General features: G+C 40.5%; 1 protein-coding gene across 5 annotated transcripts in view; it reads right to left on the reverse strand.

Annotated features, from left to right (window-relative positions):
* Window positions 1-4,403: 4,403 nt before the first annotated feature.
* Window positions 4,404-22,823, reverse strand: part of KATNAL1 (katanin catalytic subunit A1 like 1) — an 81,093-nt gene continuing 62,673 nt past the window's right edge. For 2 of the 5 annotated variants that reach the window (XR_004346716.1, XR_004346717.1), the window contains 3 exons: window positions 15,001-15,127; window positions 13,334-13,609; window positions 7,923-9,331 (listed from right to left, as the gene is read on the reverse strand). Coding sequence is in view for 1 of the 5 variants with exons in the window: in XM_032611620.1 (XP_032467511.1) it covers window positions 13,411-13,609; window positions 15,001-15,127 (326 nt within the window). In the remaining 4 variants the exon portion in view is untranslated. Of the gene's footprint in view, window positions 13,610-15,000; window positions 15,128-22,823 lie in introns of all 5 variants that reach the window. The other 3 variants (XR_004346718.1, XR_004346715.1, XM_032611620.1) reach the window with 3 other exon arrangements.

Raw genomic sequence — 22,823 nt, forward strand, 5'->3', positions numbered from 1 at the left:
CCCCAATTGTGGCAGATCCAAAGCAGCCATTCCCACCTTGAGTCCAAATGGCGCACTGCCAAGCAAACAGACCCCATGCGCTCTGAGCACGGGGTCAGGAGTCTTCCTCACCACTGCATCTACGTATCTGAGAGGCACTGACAAAGAGCCAGGCTAGGCATCCAGAGCTGCTTTGTTTGCAGGAAGAAACAAAGCCCATATTAAATAAAAAGAGCTAACCAGTGATGTGCTGTGAACTGGCTCCGCAAGGGGGCGTGTGGAGGAGGAATCCTCACTTGCGCTGTTTGCCGATTTCCACGGCGTAAATACTCTCACCATAGCCAATTTCAAGCTATCAACAGGTTGACAGACTTGCAGCATTTTAAGATATTCAACAATTGGCTCCGAGGGACATCCCTGGTGGTGCAGTGGTTAAGAATCCACCTGCCAATGGAGGGGACACAGGTTTGAGCCCTGGTCCGGGAAGATCCCACATGCTGCGGAGCAACTAAGCCCGTGCGCCACAACTACTGAGCCTGCGCTCTAGAGCCCGCGAGCCACAACTACTGAGCCCGCGAGCCACAACTACTGAAGCCCGAGCACCTAGAGCCCGGGCTCCGCAACAAGAGAAGCCACCGCAATGAGAAGCCCGTGCACCGCAGCAAAGAGTAGCCCCCACTCGCTGCAACTAGAGAGAGCCCGCGCGCAGCAACGAAGACCCAACGCAGCCAAAGAAAAAATAATAATAAACTTTAAAAAAAAAATTGGCTCTGAGGAAGCCTGTGAGGAGCCAGCTCGAGCACACCGGCGCGGGTCACATTTATTGCGGGTTTATTATGGGGCCAGAAACTGATAAGCACTTTATATTTCAAGTATCTCATTTCATCTTCCCAGCAGTCCTGTAAGGAAGGTCCATCATCATCATCTCCATCTGAAGGTGAGAAAACAGAGGCACAGAGAGGATAAGCAACTTGCCCCGTGTCACCCAGCTGGGAAGCGGTGGGGCTGAGGCTGGAATCCCGGTTCTGACTCCCGAGCTGAAGTTCTCCCAACCCCACAGTGCTCTCCTGGGACAGATCCTTGTTCCCAAAATATCAGATCTCTAGCCAAAGGGCCAGGATGGTGCGATGACCAGAGTATGCACGGCCCAAATAAGACCAGACGTTTGCAGTTCATGCCAACCTCCCTCACCCAGTCACAGAACACACGGAGATTCCTTCTCTTTGAAAACTCAAACCTCCTCCCTTCTTGATTCTTCCTTCCAGTCCGACTCTCACCCCTTTACACTTCCCTGTCAGGAACGAGAGCCTCTGTCCTGCTCTTCGTCCCCCAACAAGCCCACTCACATTCAGATGACCAGCTCTATCCCTCCGTGAACAAGGACAGGTCGGCAAGCGGCGCCCTCCTCGGGAGCGACAGCTACCTGCACGTCCCCCCAACCAGGACAGGAACCAACGTTCCCAGTGCAGGAAGCAGCGAGCACACCGCCCGGGGCATGCTTTCTACACGCAGTGGAGGAACCGTGGTGGAAGCGGCCCAGGGATCACTGATAAATGAAGAGGAAGAAATGGACAGTGATATATTCATATCATATCCAGAAGTCAGGAATTATTCCAAGTCTGAGGAGAAATGAAAACCCAGGACGGGAATTAAACTTGTCCTGAGTCATTCAAGGGCCATCACCTCCAGACTAAGCAGAATCAGGAGAACAATCGGTGGGACTGACTGAGAACTGGAATTGATGGGCATATGAGGGTCAGGGTGGCAGGCGGAGGGAAGACTCCCAGGCCCTGATCTCGAGGATTTGTTTCCATTGTTCTGTGATGTTGTTGCCGAAAACAGTGAGTTTCCTATTAGAAACTCTAATATGTGCAATCTAAACTTGAAACAATTTCCCCTATTTAAATATCTTCCACATTGCAATTATTCAAAAAATATCGATCAAATGAATGGAAGGAATATATTTATATAAAGAAAATAGTTGGAATTTTGTGTTTTTAGGCTATGTTATTCACAATGCAAATTATGAAACACATATATGCCTGTGTAATACATTATGAAGCTAATTCACAAAGACAGATTTTAGAGATCTTGGGCAAATTCATCTTAAGAGGAACCCACTTTGTGTTCCAGCTATTACCACGGTTGGGTGAGATCCTCCTCACCGGTGGAACTGCAGTCATTCACGTCATCACGTGCACACAGGTGTTCTTTAGAATAAAGTAAAAGGTAAACTAATGGTGATAAAGAAGAAAAGTCTTCCAAATGAAGAGGTTCAGTGGGTTTTGAAACTATTCATACAAAATGCAACCTTCCAATTAATTTGCAAGAACTGACTGACACCAGGGAGGATGCAGACTTAACAGCCAAAGTTAAATGAAAAGTTCTGCATAATTAGTGGCTGTGATTAAAAAATGAAGCTCAGGATTTATAACTGCAGCCAATGATTTATTTCCTCCACTTGGATCTACACACTTTTGTGAGGTAACTTTTTCATCTACGAAAGTCACTAAAACTAAGCACTAAAATTAACTAAATCGCTGTACCTAGTTAGTCTAGCCCAAGGTTTTTTTAAAAAAATGAACCATATTTAATCTCATGGTTCTCGATAAAAATATTATTCATGATTTTTGGAGGGCATTTTGTGCCAATAAAATTATTTTTCATGTTTTCATATTTACAGTCCTTAAATTTTCTAATTTTGTGCATATTTTATAAATTACAAATATTCTGTAGATTATCAGTATAGTAAATATATTGTAATATAGTGTAAACTATCGTGTAAAACTCACAAACATCTTACCGATGGAGAGGCATCGTCACAGGAGTTTGCAGAGCACTGTCCCAGGTCACACGAAATGACCAGCACAGTCCTGCCCTGCAAGGCACATGCAATGGGGTCCAGAGCCACGACTGACTTTCAGGCCGAGGGCTTTCAGGAGGCAGAAGTAAAGGCAAGCACTGACTGGATTTCTATAAATACTGCTCTTTAAAAACCACCTTAATATATTTGTAAGCATATTTCCTTTGTAAAGCAAAATAATTATCATATAAAAGCAAAAGGTAAAAGTCTCCCTTCCTGCAAGAGGTTTTTCATTTTAGTTTGAATAAAGAAAAATTCAGGTGCTAAATTTCAAAAGGAATTCATCTATCATAGAAGATTTTTCTAAAATATTAAAAGTTCATTTAGAGTACAAACTAATAAAATATAATATAAGAAACTGGTATACTTTGAAAAGCAAAGAAAAGATGTTTTCATTGTTTAATAATCCCACACTAAAAAAAATCGGGGAAAATGAGAGTTTTCATTAAGAATAGGAACTAATGAGGTTGTTTCTTATGATAAGCAAATATGTATTTCATACCATTCCCTAATGAGAACCTAGGAAAATGGTGCTTTTCTTTTACCATGAATATTTCTGGATGCAGTTTCTAGCTGCCTTGAGCAAAGTCCATTCTTATGTTGCTAGCTTCTGCAAATCTCTTCCAGAGCCACTGTGCTGGATGACATTTTGTCCAATTAGTTGTCAGCATATTTCCTTTTACCTTCACTGCAATAACCTTACTTCTTCTAAGAAGATTTCACACCATCAACCCGTTCATTTAAAACTATACAAAAAGCTGTTCTCAAAGACCCACTGCTAGGCAACAGAAACCTGTGAACTAAATCTCAGGTGAAAAACAGTTCTCTTTGAAGAGAGATGAGAACAATTACGGTCATTTCACAGTAAATTATTAATTTAATCCAGAATACAATATCATCTTGTTAGAATTTCTAAATAGAGGTCAAAACAAAAAAGACAACCTACAAGGACTTAAGCATTTTTATGAGTGTGTACATGTATATCTGAATACGTACAAACATGTATATACATTCAGCACACGACAGATCCCTGACGAACAGCTAATTCGGTTTGCTGTGTTTGATCAACGCATGTCTGTCCCCTGTGCTACAACTCCGGGAGACGGCATGGAAGGTCGGTGCGCTGGGTTTTCAAGAGAGCACTGTTATTACCAGCTCTTTACAGAGAGACACAAACGAAGCCAGTTCTTACAGTAAAGGCAGAATAACGTGTTCTAAATTCAGAACTAGCTTAGATTTTGAAACATGGGCTCTGCATTGTAAACCAAACTAAAACATTTCACACACATTTATCTTTGAGGAAAAAAAGTTTGATTGGGGAAAAGGCTTTTAAAGGCTTACAGATTTCATGAGAAGGGTTTCCTAAGGCCTTAGAAACCAAGTTGTGCTTAAAAAGTAATTTCTATGAGTTAAGCACAAATGAATCGTAAACTTATGGATTGAATTCACCTTGAAATACACAAGGGTTTAAAAATTAAAGGAAATATGCTTGGTAAAGTATGTTTGAGAAATGTTATAAAATATATTTCAGAATGTTTGAAAAACAGCTGGAGGTATTTTACAAATCCCAAATGAAGCCTGATTCACCCATCTCTAATTACAACACTAATTACTAACACTATAGTTTAGGATTTATGTTATGGAATACAGTAGTCATACCATGATTAGTTATTTGTTGAAAGAAGTTATTTAAGACGTGCTGATTGAAAGCATTTTGAACGTTCAGAGCTAAACTCAGCTCTGGGGTAACGTTCTTCAAATACAGACACTGAAGCCAGGGCAAGTACACGGGGCTGCTCTCCTGGTAACTCATGGCGACCATACGTACAGCTGAGGACTTTGGAGCTGCCGCCCTCTATGCAGAACACGGTCAGGAATCTTATTAGTAAAAATAAATGACTGAGCTCTATACCACTTAAGTTGGTGATTTAAATATGATGCATGGAAACTCTTAGAATGATCAGTTCATTTCATAAAACCGGCCCTGAGAAAGAAATAGCTGTATATTTACACTCTGATATAACGTAGGGCAACAATATTCCCAAAGTCATGTTAATCTCACAACACAAGCCATTATTTTTTCCTATTATTATAAACATAAATACTGTAACAGAATATATCACTGTAGTCTGCCCAAAAGTCTCCTGGTAAAAAAAAACGTTACAGGAAAGGGATGGTAAAACGGTGATTAATAACCTCAGAAAAATGGGTGAATGTTAACATATTTATTTCAAGAATTGAGTACTTTTGCATTTAACGTTGTTGAAAGTAACCTTGGAATATGGCAAAGGACTAGGCTCTGGAACTAGACTGACTTAGGTTCCATTTTTTCTTCTACTTCTTAGGAGCCAAATGACTAGAGCAAATCACTCTATAAGCCTCAGTTTCTTCTTCTGCAACAAGAGAATAATAGTAAATACATCTTAGAACTAATGTGTGGATTTAATAAAGCAATAAAAGTACAGTATCTTGCATACAGTAAACATTATAAATGTTAGCGCCAGTCCTATGATGTTAATTTATCCGATACTTCTTATTCTTAACTATCATCAACTTAGGTGAACAGTCTGTATTGGCACCATGCCGCAGAGGCTTTAAGGTCCTTAATGAATGTTCCCCTGTCTAGCTTGCTTTCATTATACCTTACCTGCAGCATTTGTTAAGGTCAGAAATAGATATAAGTCCTATTTCCCAGTTCAGAATGTGATCTTGAACACAGATATTAAAATCTCCCTGGGCACAGTTCCTTTACCTGTGACACGAGGGGACTGGACCAAGTCATTTGCTCCCAGCTTCGGGTCTGCTGGGCCAGGAGCATCTGACCGTGGTGATACCCAGGCAGGCAGGGAGGAAAGCACGGTGCACCAGTCTCCTGAATCTGAGCCTGGGTTGATGCAATCAGCCAGGTGAGACTTGAGCCCACCCTGCCCATCCATTTGCAAGGAAGCAGCTGCCACTGGCCAGGCAACGCTTCTATCTTCCCTCGCCGTTTCCACCTGAACTCCTGGTTCTGGGCAGGCCCCCTAGCGATCCAGTGTGCTCTGCTGTGAGCCATCTCAAGGTGGCACTGCCCATACACCTGGAGAAAGTAGGAAGGACTGAAGGGAAGGCCCTGGCCACATATGTGTCCTACTTTTGTCCTTAATTAATTTTGTACCTCATTCTTTTTTTCCACATCCTTTAAGAGATCAAAACCTCAATGGTGACAGGAAGAAAAAAAGTGGAGCCACGGAATTAAATTGTTGCTAGGTGCCTTCCAGCTATAAATATTATACAACTACCTGACAAGATAATGACATATATATCTACTTCACACTTGGTCTACCTGGAACACTCTGGGAGCTAAAGATAAAGCTAGAAAGGGCACAGACGGCCTAGATAAAGGACACAAACACGAACACTCAAAGAACAGACCTCCCTATCACTCCTCATCCCCAAATGGCTGGACTCCTAATTTACCCGCAATTCTAACACGCCTAACAACTGTTTCTTTTCATTAGGTTCACTGAAGACTGCAGGCCGGAAATTGGAAGAGAAATAAAGGTTGACAGCCTGATAACAGAAGAGTAAAAACGCTACAGAAGCAAACGCCAAAACTCAAAGACCACTGAGTGACAGGCAGAAAAGCCCTGCTGTCCCTCCACTAGCTGCTGAGGGTAGCACATCACAAGGAGAACTCTGAATGACAAAGAAAAGGTTACGTTCAAATTCTCTACTTTACAAAGTCAGAGAACAAGTGTGATATCTTTTAGAAAGGTTTCAGTAAAAACCAATTAAAAATAGATAAGCATATGAAAAGATGTTCAACATCATGTCATTAGAGAATTGAAAATTAAAACAGCAAAGAGAACCCACAACACACCTATCAGCATGGCACGATCGGAACCCTGACAACACCAAACGCCGGTGATGATGTGCAGCAACGGGGACGCCCACTCATCACTGGCGGGAATGCAAATGGTGCAGCCACTCAAAGGCAGTCTGGCAGTTTCTCACAAGACTAAACATACTCTTACCATACATTCCACCAACAGTACTCTTAGGGACTTACTCAAATGAGTTGAAAACTTATGTCCAAACAAAACCCTGCACCGGAATGTTTACAGCAGTTTTATTCATAAATGCGAAAACATGGAAGCAACCAGGATGCCCTTCAGTAGGTGATGGATCAACAAACTGGCACATCCATGTAATGGAGTATTATTCCATGATGAAAAGAAATGAACTATCAAGCCACAAAAAGACAAGGAGGAACCTTAAATGCATATGGCTAAGTGAAAGAAGCCTGTCTAAAAAGGGTACATACTGCATGATTGCAGCTATATGACATTCTGGAAAAGGCAAACTGTGGAGACAGTAGAAAGATCAGTGGGTGCCAGGGGCTAACAGGAGGGGCAAAGATGAACAGGCAGAGCAGGGAGGATTTAGGTCAGTGAAACAATTCCATATGACACTGTAATGGTGGATATATGACATTATGCTTTTGTCAAAACCCAATGAACTGTAATATAAACTATGAACTTTAGTAATAATCAATACTGACCCAACTAAAACAAGCAAATCACACTAAAGCGAGATACTGATAAAAGGGGAAATGGCGGGGGGTGGGGGGAGGGGGAGAAGTATATGAGAACTCTCCTCATATACAGGTTAATTTTTCTGTAAACATAACATTGCTCAAAAAATAAAGCCTGTGAACTAAAAAAAAATAGTTTTGGAGAATTCATAACATAAGACACAGTCATGTGATGCAGATGTAGAGAATGGACTTGAGGACATGGGGAGGGGGAAGGGTAAGCTGGGACGAAGTGAGAGAGTGGCATGGACATATATACACTACCAAACGTAAAATAGATAGCTAGTGGGAAGCAGCCGCATAGCACAGGGAAATCAGCTCAGTGCTTTATGACCACCTAGAGGGGTGGGATGGGGGGGTGGGAGGGAGACGCAAGAGGGAGGAGATATGGGGAAATATGTATATGTATAGCTGATTCACTTTGTTATAAAGCAGAAACTAACACACCATTGTAAAGCAATTATACTCCAATGGAGATGTTAAAAAAGAAAAATGGAAACAGGAAAGAAAAAAAAAAAGACACCATCACGTGGAAAATTCACCTTATGGAACATCCACTTTGCAATGGTGCTACACAAATACGTGTATTTGTTAAACCAGTTAGAATTAATTGAAAAGCCATTCTTATCTTAGCCACATCAACCTTGAAATTATTAGCATAATGCACAGCAAACACAAAATGTCAGGTTCACAATATGTGATTTTATAAGAACTGAAACTCCTGAAAAAGTCATCCCATACTAGTGAGGGATTTGTTACTCCCACTGGTGGCAATAAGTGGACCAGCGACTGTAGATCAAATATGAACCACAAAGAAAACACCAACAAGCCACACTCTAGAAATTTATTACCAAACTACAACCTATGCACAGACACAGCTAAGCTCATGAAGCTAGTGATGTAGCCGCACAAAATGTAAGGAAAAGCACATTTAATAAATACAATTTGGAAACGTGTTTTTCTTTAAATTAGGTTCAAAATACTGGGAGACAGACACTGAAACAAAAATCTTAACAAAACACTTACAGCACATAGCGATCTCGCTGGACACTGTGTCCGCACAATGTTAACCGAAGGCGACGCCTGCTGCCCTGCTGCCGTGTGAACAGCCATGTCACGTGTCCACCTCAGTGTGTTTCCATGAAGTACTTAGGTCCTTGTACAGGAACAGATAGGTCCCGAGACTTTTAATGCTGTCACATGAGTTTGTATTTATGAAGCTATGAGAAAACGGGAGGTGTGTTGTGTTTGAAACCATTCCTTGACATGAGGAACATCGAGTGATGAAGCTGTCCCAACAAAGAAGGGAAGACTCACCCAGACATTCGGTAGAGGCTTCACTTGTAATATATGGCTTTCCCAGAGGAAGAACAACAAATATTTTCAAGTGAAATTTCAGTGTTAAAAAAAGTGAGTGAGAGAGGAGAGAGAAGGAAGCGCTTAGACGAACACATAGATAGAGTGGAGATGACGAACTGAATTTCAATATGGTTTCAATTCATTTGCACCTAACACTAAGCCTGTTTGACTGAGGTAGACTCTGGAAATAACACGTGCAAAGACTCAGGTTTTCCAAAGGGCAATATTTAGTCATTTCAGAGGTTGTAAAACAAAAGTGCATTTTATGATTTTGAACATAAAATAAAATGGGAGTCCTTTCATAGGAGGAAAACCTCCACATTAATTCCCTACCAAATTTCCATATGTATAGAAACCTACACACTGCTGGTGACAAAGCAGAATCTAGGTTATTTCTATACATATAAAATAAAATCAATCAACAAAGGAGAAAGGTAAAATAAAAAGAATAAATTTGATGACGTTACCTTAATATTTTTCCTGTTTTTATTAACAAGTCATCTGGAAATTGAGAAATATTCCTAAAGTTAAAGAGTTGTCCGGAGCCAAAAAACCTAATAAAAATTCAAAGAATTATTGTTAATTTGTGAATGTTTAAAAACATATGTGTTATCTTAGGGACTTTATTTTTAAATATTCATATAGTTTTCACAAGAGAAAACAATATTAAAAGCAAACGTCCTAAAAAATCAAATAAATAAGTACGAAAAGCCTAATTTAAAGGTATAAATAAGTAAACATAGTAATTATTACAGTTTTTAGCTTTTCCTGCAAAAAAAAGATAATTAGCAGAGATAAGAATAAAACATTTGGGGTTTAAATATTTGTATTCCCCTAACACGCCCTCCAACTATAATTTCTACCCTTTTCTATTGTGACAGATTCTTAGATTCACATAAATATTATGTACGTTGGGCTTCCCTGTTGGCGCAGTGGTTGAGAGTCCGCCTGCCAATGCAGGGGACACGGGTTCATGTCCCGGTCCGGGAAGGTCCCACGTGCCGCGGAGCAGCTGGGCCCGTGAGCCATGGCCGCTGAGCCTGCGCGTCCGGAGCCTGTGCTCCGCAACGGGAGAGGCCACAGCAGTGAGAGGCCCACGTACCGCAAAAAAAAAAAAAAAAAAAAAAAAAATTATGTACATCACAAATTAAGTGGTATGTACAAACTACTACACAATCAAAACCATTATGGAACAGAAGATACAAAACAAATGTTAAAAGAAGGATTACTATTGTTTCTTCATACGGTTAAAGTGGCCCTTTCTTGGAAAAGGCCAACAATTATCCTTAACATTTTATGCCTATCACACAGGAAATACCCTGAGGTGACTTATCATTCACAAGAGAAAAGGAGGAGTGGGAATCTACTATTATGCCAAAAGATTCAATAATCAAGACAACACAGAAGGAGCCAAAGCCCACATGACAAGCAATACCTGCCTCATCCTTCACTTTACCTCAAGGTTGCTAGGGTAAGGAAAGTGAAACAGAACCGCGTCAACTGGTCTGTGATTCTCATCATGGATACGGCAGTGTAGACAGAAACTTCCAAGGAGGGGATTCAAACAAACTCAAGGTGTTTGAAACCTACAGTACCAATACTTTCTGTTCAGAAGAGTCAGGCTGCATGTAGCAAAGTGAAAGAGTGACACTTATATTGAAAATCTGGGCTGTGTACACACATTTTTCCTGATGTACATGCATGTTTTTTTAGGGCAGATTCACCAGACACTTGCTTGCTCACTTTTTGAGTAATTAGTGATTTCAGCCTATGTTTGGACAAATATCACATCATAAAAACTGCAGTCTCTGGAGCCCAAACGAAACCCCCAGTTAGGCAGCTAGACCACAACATGCGACCTCTTCCAAGCTGTCTTGGCATTTTGGGAGGTAGAGGTCCAAGCCCAAAGTGTGTCTGGTCATTCTGGAATGCCCACACTGCTGCTGACTGAAGATAAAGTCTGTGATGCCATCGTCTATTTTCTACGTGGATTACTAGAAGGTTTCAGCCTCCATTAGAGAGCCATTTGTCTGGCACATTCCATTAATATTCATTTCCTTTTAAAAGTAAAGGAATTGCGCAAGCAAAATGTTTGCAATAAGCATGTAACACGCTTACATGTTTGCCATAATTGCACGTGTATGTGTTTACAATAAACATGTAGCTTGGGAAATGACAAAAATTGTTCATGAAAATAGCCAAGATCTATAGTAGTCCTGTTGTTCAAGCAAATGGATACCACTTCTAATTTTAAAGCAAATTTAAAGAGAGAAAAAGGTTCATATGTTATCTTTCCAAAGCAACTCGCAGGTTGCTGTGCCTTCCATTTATAAACTGAAATTGTTTCATTAGTGGGAGCCAGAAGCTACACGGTGTAATTACAGGAAGTGCCCAGTCGGTACTGCACTGCCTGGTCCAACTCTGTGGCCACAGAGCGCCCACCCAAGGGACAGGCACACAGTAGGCAACCAACATGAGCCTACTAAGATGGAGGACTATCTGATCAGATATCCGCGAGACAGAAGTGTAGAAAATTTAGTCCCGACATCACTGTGTTGAAGAACCCCAAACACTCAGGTTTTCAGAGGAATTAAAGGAACCAAATCTTTCTAATTTGATAATACAACAGAAAAAATAAAATAAAACACAAAAATGCTCTCATTCTGGGTAAGGCAACACAGTCTTGCAATAAAGACAATGCACATACCATGTGCAGGAAAGGTTGGACAGAACGCCCTAGGGATCTCCTCAGGATCCTTTAAGGAGTTAATACATACAAAGCATTCACCATCCACTGACAGAGCAAAATGAGAAACAAGGGAAATAAATAACACACCGGACTGACTTAACACAGTAAAGATAAGCTCCTAGGAGGCTTGAGTCTCCAAATACTGCTCAACTGATAGTTTTTAAAAAATCAAAATTACCACATTATTACGCATGAAGAATTCAGAAAAAAATTGAAATGTAAGCCAAGACAAATAACATGAAATCCAGAAAAATGGTCTGACTAAACTATGCAAACAAGTTTTGGCAATCAAAACACTAAGGTTTCAATGACTGCCCCTAGGACTTCGGGAAAAAAATAACTTACTGGATGGCAATAGTCTGCAAGATTATCTTAGTGGGATTATTTATTTCTTTATTTTAAAAGTTCATGAATAAAATGAAAGTTCTCTCATTTCAACTTTTAAGATGAACTAAATCAATTAAAATAAAATCATGATATCTCATGATTTTAACTCTTATAAATCTATGCCTCAGAGGAAAGGGGGGTAATCTAAAGCATTAGATGAATGCTGTGGTATATGGTTCTAAGTAGGGGGAAGAAATCTCTTAAGGAAGCTGCTAAGAGTTTAACTGTCAAAAAAGCTATATGTTATTTCTGGTTTTAAACTAGTAGTTGCTGTCCAAAATTGAAAATTCAGGATATCATCAAATACAAATTTTTTAAAGCTTGACTATTAAAGCAGAGGTTGCCCAATCAAAACAGGATAAATGTAATTTTTTAAAATTAACACTAGGCTACTCTACTTGTGACTAGATACGTGGCCTCTCCTTTTCTGGCCTCCTTCTACAGTCTAATTCCTGCTGAAAAAAATGGGCATGTCATATTTCTAACCTAATCTTAGCGTGCGTACAAGCACTCAACCTAGACAAGGAATGATTCTTAAACGTTCGTTGTTCATTATGCACGATGTTATTTTGTTAATAAACAAGCTGTCTCGAAAGCCATAAAGATTTTGCTTTGTTTGTTTTGCATTAGCCACAAGAGAGTGGACTTGTTTAGAATACCAAAGCATTTATTTAGAATATGAAAGGCAGATTCAGCAAAAAACAATGTTTGAGCTGAGAAAAATCAAGAGTTTATCTGTTGAACATATTGAAAGAAAAGTGAAAACAAACTCAGAAGTCTAGAGTGAAAAAGAGCATCTTATGCAAATATGATGTTCTTTCCACCCTTCCAAGGTAAAATACTGCCAGCAAAACAAATACTGAAGACCGGAGAAGCCACTTGGCAAAAGGATTCAAAAACCACAAAGCATGAGGCTATTCCCCCATAAAGCTCAATAAGTGATTAAGTAGCTAGTAGAGGGAATGGTGAGGGAAGGGAAGGGAAAATTCAAACTATATAATAGACTCTAACAGTAGTAGGTGAATTCTAAAGATTTAACTAGCAGATTCATTATTTAATCCAAAACCATAATTCTTAACAACAAATAATAGATCTGACACAAACTCAGTTTTGATGTTAAAAGCCAACAGATATAGGTCCCTCATGTTCAGAGCAAAGAACAGAAAAAAACTAAAACACAATGAACACTAGTGAGAAAAAGAGCTCCTTCTACATTTTCTGTAAACAAGTTTCTACGATAGCACACTGGTTGCTTTCTTCAGCCCCCAATACTCTGGTTAGGGTGTGCAACTATAATGCATGGATATGCGGATATCAGGCTCTCTATGTAAGCTTTTCTTACTTCTCAAGTATATGTATGTTCTTTTGTGTTTTAAATTTTTTCTTTAAGAGAAAATCTCTCCAATGTAAAGTTCCAAACCTGTTTTTTAAAAAATTGCTGGAATTTCTTCACATTTTATAAACAAAAATACCAGAAATGAAAGAGCTGACAGAAATTCAAGCAGATCCAAATTCAACCATCCACTTTTCATATTTCTCCAAGTCTGCAGCAGAGACAGACTTAGCAATTTTCTTAAGAGCCAATTCAAAGTCTCCTTTGGTAACAGGCATCTGAAGTTCCTCTTTAGAAAGTGCACGGATCTCTTCTGGACTTAGGCCATTGATTCGTCGTCTCATTGCCATTAAAGAGGCATCCCTAAAAATATACCAAAATCAGTGAATACTTTTTGTTGCAAATGTTTTAAACATATTCAATTGTGATAATGTTGAGGGAAAACATTCAAAAGATCATTTTATATGTTTTTACCATGCTGCTCAGAAGTTTCCACTTCAGAGACATCCTGAGGGCTCAGGAAAGGTTAAAACAAGATGCAAAGGACTTAAACATAAAAAGTACTGCAATGAATCCTAAAAGTCTAGGTTGGGCTCAGATGGTACTGAATTTTCTTTTCCCCACTTGCTCCTCAAAGACAGCCCAGAAGTCTAGGAAACTGAAGGAGAATTATGAAATACTGAATTGCATACTTGGAAATAAAACATACAGCTAATGTTAACATAACTCAAATCTTATACCAGTTTGTCTACAACCTAATTAGAGGAGGTAAAGCCAGGAACCTCTCTCTCTCTGGAGCATGAATATATCTAAATACAGTGGATGTGGAATTCCCTACACGGAATATTTGTGGGCAAGTGAAGAGAGAAAATCTGGCTTCTCTGGATCCTATTTTCAGCTCATTCTGATCACTTGTAAATAATTACGCAGGTTAGGAAGAAGTGTACAACTAGTGCTCACGAAAAAGCTATTAGGCAGCCAAGCCAACCAAAACTTCAAATTTTTATACATTTTTCTATGGTAACAGTAGAAGCTATTGTGAGCTTATTGAGTGCCACTAAACTTACACGCGAATAGGACAAATACTCGTAGAAAAAATGAGTAACACAGATGTTATGGTTTTAAGGAAAGGCTACTGATGTCAATTTAAGTATTGTTAGGGAAGTTAAGTACTAAAAACAAATGGTCTTCACTGAGTGATGTGAATTGTCTAAAAGTCATGATGCCACTAAACTGAAAGGGAAATATATATATATATATATATATACACAAAATTGATCACCTTTGTTCATCTGCGTGTAGTAAAATAATGCCAACCAAAACAAAATGATATTATTTTATGTTGATGCAGCTAGTCTCCAATTTAGGGCTAAATTAACCTTAGGTTGTCAAAGCCATTTATGACCAAGTTGGGCAAAACAATTTCTTAAAAATCAAAGGCTCTAAAAGGTGAACTACAGTTGACCCTTGAACAACACGGGGGTTAGGGGTGCAGACCCTCGGCACAGTTGAAAATCCGGGAATAACTTATAGTCAGCCCTCTGAACGAGCGATTCCTCCTTATCCACAATTCCAGATTCAACCAACCGCAGATCCTGTAGTACTACAGGATATATTTAGTGAAAAAAATCCACACAGTTCACACCTTCATCGTTCAAGGGTCAACTGCACACTGACTTTAAGACAAGTCCTCCTGATAACCCCATAACTAATGTCTAACGTCACGGATCATTAACAACAACAACAAAAAATACCTGCAAACATTAGTTATATCAGCACCAGAATAGCCCTCAATCTTCTCTGCTATATCTTCCAGTTGAATATCAGGATCCAATTCAACCTCACGAAGATTGATTTTCAGAAGCTCAGTTCTTCCTTTTGCTGTTAGAAGATTTTTTTTGTTGTTATTATTAGATGTTTTACTTTACAAATCATTTTGATAAGAAATCACCTATTTAACATTCAGGAAAAGAAAGAGTCTAATGCAAAGAAAAGTCAACAACTGTGAGTCCACTAATATTACGAATTCACTGCATGACTAGTGGAATCATTTAACTTCCTGTGTGCCTTGGCTGTAATAACTAATAACTGAAACAAAACTCAGAGCTTTCCTAATAGATTGTGAAGATATTTGCTATGAGAACAAAGGGTCTGAGATCCTTTATGAAAAATAAAAACATTAGTATTCAAGTACCAGAACTGCTTTTGTAAAAAAAGTATTTAGCCTAGCTTTATGAAACTGGACTGCATGGAGTGCAACTCCTATGAGTTACTTTGCTCACCTTTTAGTATGACCTAGGAAAAGATTTCCAGAACTCTAACCAGTATTTTTTAAAAACCCAGTTTTCTTTTCCTAGCAATCAGCAATTGGCATTATATTAACACTTATTAATATATTTTTTACTTGGAGAGCCGGCCCACAGACATTTGCTGTTCCAATATGATTGAAGTGTGTATCGAGTAAGCTGAAACAAACAGAATTTTTTAATAACCAATCTTGCTTGCTGTTTCACCATCAGTTTTTGTGACAGATCTGCTTAATATAGCACACGAAGATCATGCAGAATTAGCTTGGATCCGGCTCTCTACGATTTCCTGATATACAAAACGAAATTTAATTTTCCCAATTTTTATCTTGAAAAATTTTAAATCTTCAGGTAAAAAAAAAAATAGTGAACGCTCATTTACCTTTTCTCTAGATTCACCAATTGTCAACATTTTGCCATTATCACTCTCTTGCCCTCTCCTCTCATCCCCACTCTCATTTATGAACTGAGAGCTAGCTATAGGCAACACAACACTTTACCTTGAATTCTTCAGCATGTATTTCCTAAGAACAAAGGCATCCATACAACCATCACACTTAACAGGAAATTTAACATTGGTGCATTAGTATCACCTAATACACAGTCCAGATTAAAATGTCCGCATTTGTCCCAGGCCTTTATTACTTTCTTAAAAACCATTACACGCTACATTAAAGTTATTGTCTCTCTTTAGTCTTCTTCAAACAGTTCCCCAGTGTTACTTTGTTTTGTCTTTCATGACATTGACAATTCCCCCCCAAATGATCTTACAGAGTTAAGGCATTCCAATGAAGACCCCAACAGGTCTGTTTGTGGAACCTGACAGGCAGATATGAAAATGTTAATGGAAGGAACCAAGAATAACCAAGACACTCTGGAAGAACAATAGCAAGGCAGGAGGAACTGGTCTACTACAAAGCAATAGGATTCAAATCTGTCTAACACTCTTGCAGAGAGAGACAAGCAGATCCGTGACACAGAATGGAGAGCCTAGGAGCAGAGCAGAGCAGAGCAGAGCATACACTATGGACACCTGATTTGTGACACAGGTGGTTCGGGGCAGTAGGAGAAAGGAGGGTCTTTTCGATAAACGATGCCAGAACTGACTACTCACAGAGAAAAAATGGGACTGGGTCATCCTCACCATGCATAAAAATCAGTGCCAGATATATTACTGAGCTAAACATAAGATGCAAAATTATAAGCATTTTAGAAGATAAAACAGGAATCTATCTTAATGACCTCACAGTAAATATTCTTAAGATACATTAAAAAATCGACTACATGGAAAAAGACGGATAAACTGACCCCATTAAAATTAGGAACGCCTATTCATCAAGACTGTAAAACAGTGAGAACACACAATCTACAGAGTTTGAGAAAATATTTACACCAGATTTAACAAAAAACTTATATCTAGAATATGTAAGGACTTCCTACAAATCAATAAGAAAATGTCAGACCACCTAATAGAAAAATGGACAAAAAACTTGAACAAATATATCACAAAATCAAAATGGCCAATCAATAAAGGAAAAGATGTTCAAATTCTTTAATAATATAGGAAATACAAATTAAACCGCAATAAGCACTGCACACCAAAAGACTGGTACGCATTTAAAAGTCTGACAATACCAAGTGATGGAAAATTGTGAAACAATGGGAACTCTCATACATTGCTGGGAGGAGTGGAAACTGAAGCAACCACTCTGGAAGATGGCCTGGATTTATCCACTGATGTTTCAGCTATGCAACATGACCTAGCAATTCACTCCTAGGATGGAATGCTCCATCCTGGCCTAAAGAGACGTAGGCACTTGCACCATTAGACATGTAGAAGAATGCTCATAGCAGTAGAATAGCCTGAAACTGGAAATAATCATAACGCCCATCCAAAAATATGACAATCACATAATGGATGTTATGGGCTGAACTATGTCCCCTGCTAAATTCTTATGTTGAAGCTCTAACCTCTGATACCTCAGAATGTGACTGTATTTGGAGACAGGACCTTTAAGAAAGGTAATTAAGGTAAAATGAGTCAGATGGGTGGGCCCTAATCCAATATGACTTAATCCAATATGTATCTTTACAAGAAGACTAGGACACAGAGACACACAACAGGAGGAAAGACCACATGAGGACATAAAAGAAAATGGCCACCTACAAGCTAAGGAAAGAGGCCCTAGAAGGAAACCAATCCTGCCAACACCTTCATCTTGGACCTGTAGCTTACAGAACTGTGATAAAATAAGTTTCCCTTGTTTAAGTCACCCAGTCTGTGGGTGTACTGTGTTATGGCAGTCCTAACAAACTAATACAATGCAACAGCACACCGCCACAAACACAAGCTGCCTCTACGCGTCACAACATGGATGAATCTTAAAAACACACTGAGCAAAACATGCAAGCTACAAATGAACACAATTAATGTGATTCATTTATGTAAAGTTTAAAAGGAGGCAAAACTGTGTGTGGGGATACATTACTAGGTGATAAAATTGTAAGGAAAAACAATAAATTATTTCCCTAGAAGCAGTGACAGTGATTACCAGCAGGAACTGGAAGGGAGTTGTGCCGGGAAGGAACATACTACGGAGCGCGGAGGCCTGACACTGCTCCACTTCCTGTCCCAGCAGGTGCTTCGACGGTTGTTTGCTTTGCCAATTATTGGATAAATTGGACATTTTAACAGATTTTTTTGTATCTGAGTTATATTTCACACACACACGCTTGCAGTAAGGTGGAGCAAAGCAACGCAAAGAGCAGCCAGGGTGAAAAGAGAAGCAGCAAGCAGGCAGGATCTGCGTGTGACTAGAAAATTGTGACCTCCAGAATCCCTTCACCTCGGGAGCTCCTATCCTTGACCATCTTCTGCCACAGGCAGAAGCATGTGGCAGTGAGCATGGGTACCCACAGGTGGTGCGGGCCCAGGAAGTCCTCCGCTCAGGTGGTCAGCCAGAGGGGCGTGGGAAGAAAGACGGGGAAGGGAGGGAGCTCACAGGGCCACTGCTGCACGAGGCGCTCGTGCTCCGGATGCCGCAGGGAAAGCTCCAAGTTCAGCCCAAGAGCTCCACACACAGCAGGTGGATGTTAGTGAACGAACATCACTTTGCTCTTTCAGTTCCCATGTTAGAACACCACTGTATTTGCAAATCAAAACGTTTTACCGTGGCCTGCCCGAAGAACTTAAAGCATCAAGTTTAATATAACTTATTCGCCCCCATAAGCAAAGTTCTTTTTTTTTTTTTTTTTTTGCAGTACGCGGGCCTCTCACTGTTGTGGCCTCTCCCATTGCAGAGCACAGGCTCTGGACGTGCAGGCTCAGTGGCCGTGGCTCACGGGCCCAGCTGCTCCACGGCACGCGGGATCCCCCCAGACCGGGGCACAAACCCGTGTCCCCTGCATCGGCAGGCGGACTCCCAACCACTGCGCCACCAGGGGAGCCCGAAGCAAAGTTCTTGACAGTCGACTTAAATGAACTTCGGAGCATAAAGCTGCTCATAAGTGAGGGCTGGTGGGACTGAAGCTTAGTAGGAAGCATCCTCCTCTTCCCTAGTAACTATGATTTGGGAAAGATAACTTTTAATACTGGTTGTATCAATGATTTGTCAGAAGATTCTAAGCAGGATTTATCATCTCTATAAAACTGAATTAATGATATGTAATAAGCTTGTGAAAGGATTTAACGAGGGGTTAATGTGTTAACAACAGTATAAAGAACGGCCAATGCTACATAAGCAAGTTAATACACATTTGAAATTTAAATAAACACTGCTAGATGGATCACACAACTTCTTCTTGAGTACTGGAGGCAGTCCAGCACGACAGATAAGGAGTGTGTGCTGTGGGGCCAGAATGGCCGGGGCGCACATCCCTGCTCTGCCGCACCGGGCAAGATACCTAACTGCTCGGGGCCTCAGTTTCTCATAAGTAAAGATAAGAACAGAATCTACCTCACAAGCCTGATGTGAGGGTTAAATGAGCTAATACACGTAAAGCCCAGTCCACAGGCAGCGCTCAGTAAATGGCAGTCGCCCCATCACGCACACTACCTTCAGTCAATCAACAAACAGGATTAGCGGGAGATGGAGAAAAGCCAGATCCCTTCTATTAAGGACCACCTGGGGGTTAGATAGCACAGAGGAAACACCCAGGGGAGTGAAGTCCACACAGGGAGAGAGACCACGGCAAAGAAGACTTCACAGAATTGGTATGCTTTCATGTCAACTTTGAAAAATCAATAAAATTTAAATACAAAGGAAGAGGGAGAACAATCTGGGAAATGAGAGCACCATAAATTATGACATGGAAGCAGGAAGAAGCACGAATGAAAAAAAAAGGTAAGTAGAAAAGTACAACACAGTATTAAGAAATGCAAATAGACACAAATAGGATAGATAAGGTATGAACTTACAGTTTAAAAAAAAAGTACTCTGACCCTGATGGGATAGGAAATAAGAATCACTCAGAGTCTAAGAGACTCTGTGGTGCCTTGGTGGTTTGGGGAGGTTGGCCTAAAAGCCAAACAACTAAGTGAAGGGGGCTGGAGAAAGGAGTTCATTAGGCTGAGCAGTGGTTGCGGCCATAATTCAGATGCATAAAGTAAGAAGAGACTTGGTATAAGGCCAAGCTCCACCTGTGCCTGTTACCTGACTTCTTCCATCTGTCGACTACCGCAGATTGTATTTACCAACATGGTGCAAGAGCCTCTCCTCCCACACACGCTTCTGCAATGTGGCCTTCCACTCCTCCACCCAGAGGTAGTCTGATTCCCCTCCTCTTGAAAATGGGGGGGCTTGTAAATGCTTCAACCCAGAGTACAGCAGAGGTGACATTACGTGACCCCCAAGGCTAGGTCATAAGAAGCAATGCACCTTCCACCTTTTCCAGTGGAACAATCACACCTGGGGCCCTGACCTACCACGTATGAAATGTGACAAGCTGAGGCCACCATGCCTGAGGAAGCCCAGGCCACATGGAATAACCCCAAGTAACACAGAGGTGCTCCAGAAAGACAGCCCCACCTGAGGCCCCAGGCCTCAGCCACCAGGCACGTGCGTGAAGACACTCCAGATGATGCCAGGCTCCAGATGTGGAGTCACCCTCAGCTGCTGATCTTCCAGTTGTGACCCAGACATCATGGAACAGACACAAACCATCCCTGTGGTGCCCTATCTGAATTCCTGATCCCAGAATCTGTGAGCAAAAGAAGACTGTTTGGAATGGTATGTTAAACAGCAAGAGTAACTGATACACTGACTTTTCTTGCCATCAAGTTCTAATTGCCTCGCAATCTTAAAGAAATCTGCATATTTCTTTATGTAAATTACATAACTTACAATACGCCTTTTTGGGTGGCCTTCCTTGTTTTATCTATTTTCATTCTTATACTTCTTGCCTTTTCCAACTAAAAATTGCTTTTCATGGTTGCTTTTGTTCATAAAATGTCCTTCAATTTTTTTACTTTAATATAATCTACTTTTCTTTCCATTAATTTTACCCTAGATTTCCAAATCATTCTTTTTTTTTTTTTTTTTTGCGGTACGTGGGCCTCTCATTGTTGTGGCCTCTCCCGTTGCAGAGCACAGGCTCCGGACGCGCAGGCTCAGTGGCCATGGCTCACGGGCCCAGCCGCTCCGCGGCACGTGGGATCCTCCCAGACCGGGGCACGAACCCGTGTCCCCTGCATCGGCAGGCGGACTCTCATCCACTGCGCCACCAGGGAAGCCCCCAAATCATTCTTTCAGTTCTCTCATCTTTCCAAATTTTCTTTATAGTTCTGTCTCTTCCAGACCCTTTTATCCCACCAGATGCTCCGGCCACAACAGCTGGCCATTCACTTTCAAGCAACCATGCCTTTGTTTCTGTTCTTCTCTATGGAAATTCAGCGAAGACGCAACTGCCTCCATGAAGTCTCCCCTAAGCACCTCAGTCAGAATTTACTGTTCCACGTTTCCACCCCAAAAGTACTACGGGCAACTCCAGTATCACATGCTCCCTTGTTTCCCTGCTGTTAGGGTAGGTGTATGCCCCCTTCCAACCACACTGTGAGTTCTCTAAGGACAAGGATTGTACACTTTATATTCCCACAGTACCTAATAAATGTCTTTCAGATAGCAAAGAGCTAAATAAACACCTGTGAAATTAATTAACACAGATAAAAGAAGAAGTTAGAAAGGGTGGAGTTCTAATTATGATTATTTGTTCGGGAGTCCTTTAGGAGAAAGCAATTTCTCAAGTTCTGTGGTCATGAGGTACACACATTCAGACTAGTAATGAGCAAAGAGAAGCACCTAAAAGTCATTACCTATAATGACTATTACTTTACCATTACCTATAACATAACCTTTTCATAAAGGAAAACAAGTTTAGAAAAAATCCCAATAGTCAGCCAGGTCTATGTTCTTCTCCAATGTTTCAAAGAGAGCTGAATTCCTATCTTTGTACCATAAAGTATATCTTTCTCCTCAACCCAAGCTTTCCTCAGCGGTTTATAAAATTCCTATCGTCAATTATTTTTCTAACTATATTTTTTCTGTCTGCTATAGTGAATTAAAGTTCAAAGTACAAAAGCTCAGATGATGTCAATTCAAGTAGCAAAGCTTTATTTTCCCCATCAGTATTTATAATCATTGTGCACAATAGCAAAGTTAAAAGATTTCATATAAATATACGAGGTGTCAGGCTGCCCTGGTGGCGCAGTGGTTGAGAGTCCGCCTGCCATTGCCGGGGACGCGGGTTCGTGCCCCGGTCCGGGAGGATCCCACGTGCCACGGAGCAGCTGGGCCCGTGAGCCATGGCCGCTGAGCCTGCGCGTCCGGAGCCTGTGCTCCGCAACGGGAAAGGCCACGACAGTGAGAGGCCCGCGTATCGCCAAAAAAAATAATAATGAATAAATAAATATACTAGGTGTCATACACACATTTTGTTTAGAAAGCAAGGAAGAAGAGAAAAAAGGGGGAAAGAGAAAGGGAAGAAATTTATTAAATCGGGAGTGATAATAAACCACTCAAATTTCAAATCTTCATGTGACTAATAGAAGAGCAAGCCAGACACTAAGGAGCTGCTTCTGGGAGGAGTAATATTTCAGGACAGTTTGAATCACTTCCATTATTGCTTTAAATAAGTTTATTATTCTATAAGCTCAATTAGTAAGTTAAGCATTATTTTAAGAAAATATTTTCTGTTTAAGTAATGATATTAGAATTAATAGAATATGTAGTAGCAGTCAGGAAAGATAATCTGTGGACTAGAAATCTACCAATTAT

The sequence above is a fragment of the Phocoena sinus genome, chromosome 18, assembly GCF_008692025.1.
Source record: "Phocoena sinus isolate mPhoSin1 chromosome 18, mPhoSin1.pri, whole genome shotgun sequence".
NCBI classification, from domain to species: Eukaryota; Metazoa; Chordata; class Mammalia; order Artiodactyla; family Phocoenidae; genus Phocoena; species Phocoena sinus.